This window comes from Aythya marila (genome assembly GCF_965140915.1).
Source record: "Aythya marila genome assembly, chromosome: 10".
In the NCBI taxonomy this organism is placed as follows: Eukaryota; Metazoa; Chordata; class Aves; order Anseriformes; family Anatidae; genus Aythya; species Aythya marila.
In genome coordinates, this window is record NC_139051.1 from 15,314,317 (window position 1) to 15,320,316 (window position 6,000).

The 6,000-nt window shown below is 53.0% G+C and overlaps 2 protein-coding genes across 2 annotated transcripts in view; both read left to right on the forward strand.

Moving 5' to 3' along the window:
• The window catches only part of FANCD2 (FA complementation group D2), a 50,760-nt gene extending 47,666 nt beyond the window's left edge, over window positions 1-3,094 (forward strand). Inside the window, exons 42-44 of the mRNA XM_082768145.1 lie at window positions 2,159-2,305; window positions 2,821-2,886; window positions 2,991-3,094. Of these exons, the coding sequence (XP_082624271.1) occupies window positions 2,159-2,305; window positions 2,821-2,886; window positions 2,991-3,083 (306 nt within the window). The 3' untranslated portion in view covers window positions 3,084-3,094. The remainder of the gene's footprint in view (window positions 1-2,158; window positions 2,306-2,820; window positions 2,887-2,990) is intronic.
• Window positions 3,095-3,137: 43 nt separating this feature from the next.
• On the forward strand, window positions 3,138-5,534 carry BRK1 (BRICK1 subunit of SCAR/WAVE actin nucleating complex). Its single transcript, XM_082767800.1, has 3 exons — window positions 3,138-3,277; window positions 3,364-3,446; window positions 3,526-5,534. Exons 1-3 carry the CDS (start codon window positions 3,160-3,162, stop codon window positions 3,550-3,552), a joined length of 228 nt encoding a protein of 75 aa, XP_082623926.1. The 5' UTR covers window positions 3,138-3,159; the 3' UTR covers window positions 3,553-5,534.
• The last annotated feature ends 466 nt before the right edge of the window (window positions 5,535-6,000 follow it).

Sequence of the window (6,000 nt, forward strand, 5' to 3'; positions counted from 1 at the left end):
GGAGAACCTGTCCAATCAGTCTGGTGAACTAGAACCTGGCACCAACCTGGGAAATGCTAAAAAGCCAGTGTAACACTTGAAACTTAATTCCTTGTGCCCACTTTAAAGTCCCAGTTTACCCCAAAAGCAGCATAACACCACTGCAGCTTGTGATGCTTTTTTTTTTGCACTTGACCTGGATGTGTAAGTGTGGTGTTCCACAGTCCCTCTTAGCAAATAACTGCGATTAGTGAACACCTTTGTTTTACAATTGCTCTTCCATCCACTGCAATCTGATCAGGTATCTGTGCCAAATCGTTTTGGCAAGAGTGAGAAGGCAGCGACTGATTCGGGGCAAATAAATAAATGTATGCAATGAATGAAGAGGATTACCTGAAAATAACCTGTGTGGAGTTAATGGCAACACTTGTTAAAACAGTCTTGATACCATTTTCGTACAACACTAGTAGATGCTCACTGACTTACATGTGATGTTATCTAAGATTTGGTACTCCCTTGATAAGAATGTCTTTAAAGAGCTTCTCGTACCAGACAGCAGCGATCAGCTTCACCTGAGGTATTTAGCATTTGCTCTTCTGCATCAGCTTGCATATCTCATGCTGGACATAAGGGAACAGATTTTTGCAAAGGACATGGTGCTTTGTCGAGTCTCCAAACTGCTTGAAAGCAGTTGGGTGGGTTCCAAGACCCAGGGAGCACTGTGGTGTTGGTAGTGTCACTGGCGAGCTCTTCCCTGATTAAGTTCTGATTAATGCTGATGCTTGCTAGCTCCTGCCTCTCACGCAGACCAGAGAACAGATTGCTGTTGGTACTCAGTTGCTCGTTCCCTGCTGGCAGAACACGAAGCAAGGCAGTGCCCCTCTTCCCATACATGTTGACCTCGTCCAAGAAATAAAGTTACTCTGATTTCAGACTACAGCTAATGAGAGCAAGAAGCTTGCAAAGTATTCTCGTGAATGAAGAAAACACACACAAAGTAATTATTTACGACTCTTGGCAGGTTCTCTGGTTTAGCAATGGCTCTAGATCCAAGCCTAGCAGGAAGGGACTGCTCAGACAAACACGCTCACCTGGAGCTAAATCTCACACGATACTTGGCATAGCTGCCCTTCTTCAGCTGATTTTTGCTTACATCAGCTCCAACTGTCCTAGTCCTCCAAAAGCCAGTGCTGCTTTGGTCTGCATAAGCTGCCTTTGGAATTAATAGTGCAGATACATTCCATGCAGCTAAGGTAAAGGAACTATGTCAGGCACTAAGCAAAAAAATATTGTCGTTACAGTGGTTTATTCAACACCTTTCTCGTTCTGTCTTCTCTGTACTTGGGAATCTGGCAATTTCCTGACGTGAAACTCCCTCGGGATTAGTTGGCAGTTTGCAGCTATCAGCAAGCAGCTATTTCCCTTCCTAGGCAGGTAGTGTGGTGGTCTGCAGTTTGTAGCGTTGCTTTTTGCTGGGGATTGGATCTATGCAACTGTCCATTGCTGACCTACACAGATAACTGGTATTTCACCAAGAACTTGCATGTGAGAGCCAGATTTACCCAAACATTATCAGTTGCACATGCCACCAGCAGCAGTGCATCTTTCAGACACTTGTGTGCAAGCAAGCTGTGGTGCCATGAGCAAGGTAGCAGCAGTGGGAGATCTGTCCATGAGGAGCTGTGTGTTCTTGGAGAAAAGAGCAAGTGACACCAGCCTGTTGCTGAGAGGATGGAGCAAATGAAAAGCAGATTCTCAAAAGATTTCCCAAGGCTGAGCAGAATTCATCTGACTTGGTAGAGGTGTTAGTGGCCTGCCTGTAAGGTTTATGAGAAAGCTGAGGCTCCCCCTGTTCTTACCAGAGGATGCAGCTGCTTGGATTATTGGAAATGACTCATTTGCTGTTTTAGACAAAACGCTTGTCTTTTATTTTATTTTTTTAATACGTGAAAGAATTTGGCTAAGAAATTACATAGTTTGGGCAACCTTTGCAGGAACTGTGTCCCATCCCTCCCACCTGTATAACTGGCTTGGACTAGCCCAGTTTCCTGTAACATTGGAACATAATTTGTTAGTGAAATTCTCCTCCCAGCCTGAGTCCATACTGCCTAATTTTTACAGGCAGAAAATGTAGGCAAGAATCAGTTGTAACCATGTTGTTCAACTGTTTTGTATGTAGATTCGCCAAGATCTTGGACTGACTAACCACGTGCCTTTGTTGAAGAAGTCACTGGAACAATTTGTATACCGAGTGAAGGCAATGCTGGCATTCAACCACTGCCAGGAGGCATTCTGGGTGGGCATCCTCAAAAATCGGGATCTGCAGGTGAGAATTGTTTGGGGGCAATTACAAGCAGGGAAAGGATGGTGCTCACCTTACCCCACAGCTGTAACTCTGCCTTTGTGTGTGGGTAGTATTGAAAGGCTGCATTCAACGTGACCATACTACAGCTGTAACAAGCACAGCAGGAAGCATTTTGTCAGGTTTTCAAGGTCCTGCATCTCTGGGGGCTTTCTCACAGCGTGCCTCACACCGAAGGGGTCAGCTCTTCTTGTTCCCAACAAGTGGGTACGGGGACCCTTCCTCTCCTCAGGGCTAAGAACTTGCAAAAGGAAGAAGTAACCCCCCTTGAACACCTCCTGCACGGCTGTCTGCGTGTTAATGGAAACCCGTTCTGGCCGTTTTCTTCATCTTGCACTCTGAAGGCAGGCCAGCCAGCACAAAGCCTGCTTTTCACCCCAAACCTATTCATTCGAGGCAGTAACAAAACGTCTTCCGTTCCACCCCAGCACGCTTCTGCTGCTTCCCATCCACTCAACACACATCCGTGTTACATGTAGGGAGAAGAGATTTTGTCTCAAGCTTCTGAAGCTTCCGAAGCCAGGGACTCCGAGGACTCCGCTGAGGTAGGGCCGTGTGGGCACCGCCTGCCCCCTCCGTGAGGCGGCCGGGTGGGGATGGCGGGGGGCGAGCCCGCAACCCCCGGGGCTGAGGCCGGCCTCTCCCGCAGGACCCCAGCGACCAGGACGAGGAGGAAGAAGAGGAAGAGGAGGAGGAGGAGGAGGAAGGGCAGGGGGCGGCAGGCAGCGGCCCTGCCCCCTGAGCACCGCCCGGGGCGGGGAAGGGGAAGGGGAAGGGGAGGGAGCGGGAAGGGGGGGGGAGGGCGGAGCGCGGCGGCCATGTCGGTGCAGGAGGACCCGGTGCAGCGGGAGATCCACCAGGACTGGGCCAACCGCGAGTACATCGAGGTGATCACCAGCTCCATCAAGAAGATCGCCGACTTCCTCAACTCCTTCGGTGAGGGGGGCCGGGGCCGGGGGGGCCGTGTGGGGCCGTGTGGGGCCGTGTGGGGGTGGCGGTGTGTCTCACTGCCGCTGCCGCAGACATGTCGTGCCGCTCCCGCCTGGCCACCCTCAACGAGAAGCTGACGGCGCTGGAGCGCAGGATCGAGTACATCGAGGCCAGGGTGAGCCTTGCGCTGTGCTCGGGGGTGGCGGGGCCGAAATCGGGCTTGGCTCCTCCTAAGGCACTCCCTGTTCCTGCAGGTCACCAAGGGCGAGACGCTGACATAGACCGGGGGCGGCCCCGGGCCCCCCGCCGCTGGAGCTGGAGTCCCACAGCCTGCACCGGGCTCGCCGCCGCCGCCTCCTCCTCTCGTGTTGCCAATAAACCGCTGCGCTCCTGCCCTGCCTGCTCTCTGCCTGCCCGGGACCGGCTGCCTGCTGCCCCAAGGGATGTCCGGAGTGCGCCCTCCTGCCTGCCCACCCCTCCGGGCCCCGCGGGGTCCGGGCCCTCGATCGTCCCCTTTGCAGAGGGGAGACGCTGCCGGGGTCCTGGGCCTGGCTGCTGGTGACTCCGTGAGGCATCCGGGCAGCGTGGCGCAGCCTCCGAGGTGCTTTGTGCTCCTGCTGGGGTCTGGAGGAAAAAAGCTGGTGAGCCCGAGGGTTGGCGGGGTGATTCTGCCTGCGCCTGTGCACGCTGTAAGGGCTGGCAGGGGGCAGCAGGCTCACCCGTGTCGTGCACGCACCGAGAGCACCCTTAGACAGCATCAAGGAAGGGGGATGTCTCCTCCTCTGGGAGGCAAGCGTCACGGAGAAAGCAATCTCTCCTCCCTTTGTACCACTCTCCCGTTTTTCTCAGTTCTTCAGTGGGCATCTAAAGCTGCTATCTCACTGCTCTTATTTTTATTGTGGAGACCATGGGGTTGGGGTCAGTAAAAGTCTTCTTGCTTCCCAGCAGGCTTTAAATGTCTCTGTACGTTATTCAGCTTAAAAGCTCACCTTTTTGTGGTGATAATGTGATGTCAGCAGGTTTTACTGAACACCTGAGTAAGTTTGTGTTCCCCTTTTTATCATCAAGGCTGGCAGGTCTGACGTCAGCTGGCTGTCCCCCAAAGTCATGGTTTTGCTGTCCATGGGAAGTCCTGTTTTTCTCTGCCATTTGAGTAAGAAAACTCCAAGCTTCCTTGCTGTTGCATAGCCAGTTGCATGTGCTTTCCTGTCAGGTCAGGCTGCACATCCAGGAGGTTTGGCTGCTTCTGCTGTGTAGTTCCAGCAGAAAGAACTGCTTTGTGCCAGCCCAGCAGAGCTTACAGCAAAGAGTGGGGATGTTGTGCTTTTGCTCAGGGGTGCTGTCATACAAGACAGGTAGAGGGAAGGCACCTAGCTCTTCTTGGAAGACAGTTGTGCTGTGACCCACACACACCAAAAGTCCACCCATGACTCACGTGCTGCCTATTCTGGATGTGCTCGTGGCTGGGCTGGCGTGGAGTCCTTGGAGATGATTGATACTTGTCTGGATGAGGCCCTGAACAGCTTGATTGGACTTGAAGTTAGCCCCACTTTGAATGCGTGTGTGTGAAGTGGGGTGGGGTGAGCTAGACACCTCCAGAAGTCCCTTCTGCCTGAATCACTGTAAGATTCTTCAGCCTAAAATTAAATGGGAGACAGGATTTTCTGGGTGGAGAAGCCTGGTCCTTGGGGTGATACTTCAGCTACTGCTGCAGTGTGCAGCCTCAGGGAGTAGATAGAATTTGGCTATGTTGAAAGCACTTGGATTATTGTATAGAGCAGAGAATTCTGCTGGTCTGTCTCAAAATCACAGTGGCTGAGCCCAGCAGGGACCCCTGGAGGCCACCTGCTGCCCCCCTGCTCCAGCAGGGCCACCCAGCGCACGCTGCCCAGGACCACGTTCAGGAGGCTGCTGGCTGGCCCCAAGGACTCACGGCCTCTTGGGGCAACCTGTGCCGCTGCTCCGTCCCCCCCACGGCACAGCAGCGTGTGCTGATGTTCAGAGAGAGCCTCCTGAGCTCCGCTTTGTGCCCACTGCCACTCGCCCTGTCCCTGGGCATCGCTGCCACAAGCCTGCCTCCATCCTCCCCGCACCTTCCCCTCGGGTGAGCTCCCCCTGAGCGTCTTCTCCAGGCTCAGTCCCCCCTCCCCCTGCCTGTCCTCCCTGGAGAGATGCTCGGTGCCTTCAGCATCTTTGTGGCCCTTCCTTGGACTCTGGATATGATGCCCTAGGCACCTACATTAAACTTTTTTTTTGGCATGGATTCATGTATTCTAAATTGGGAGACTGATTTTTTTTTTTTTCTGTGCATTTTCCCCACCACACATTTAATGTAGCAGGAGATGACAGCATGCTCAGTATCATCAGAGCGCGCTTTCCTTTTGCACAGGGAGAGCTGAGTGCCCAGGCAGCTCTGCTTGGTGCCAGCTGGACCAGTCCAGGACCTTGCCTCAGAGCCTGCAGCAGAGAGCAAGCTCACCCAAAGCCTCTTACAAAGCTGCCTGAATGGAGCAGTTTCATTAGTTTCATTTTCATTAGAGCCAGAGCCCTAACTTGAGAAATGTCTGCACAGCCAGAACTGCTTGCAGTGAGCACTGCCTGTCACCCAGGCAGCCAGACCTCAGAGGGAGCGATCAGAGCAGTCCAGCAGTCCTCATTTGGGCCCACAATTCCCAGATCTCAGGTCTGGGAACCAGAGGTAGTACTGAATTTTTTCACCATTTCCTAGT

What these genes read in the sequence shown, in the direction of transcription:
- BRK1 (XM_082767800.1), top strand. Translation starts at nt 3,160, where the DNA reads ATGTCGGTGCAGGAGGACCCGGTGCAGCGGGAGATCCACCAGGACTGG. An exon ending in CGACTTCCTCAACTCCTTCG is followed by an intron (nt 3,278 to 3,363) that starts GTGAGGGGGGCC and finishes CCGCTGCCGCAG; the next exon opens with ACATGTCGTGCCGCTCCCGC. An exon ending in TCGAGTACATCGAGGCCAGG is followed by an intron (nt 3,447 to 3,525) that starts GTGAGCCTTGCG and finishes CTGTTCCTGCAG; the next exon opens with GTCACCAAGGGCGAGACGCT.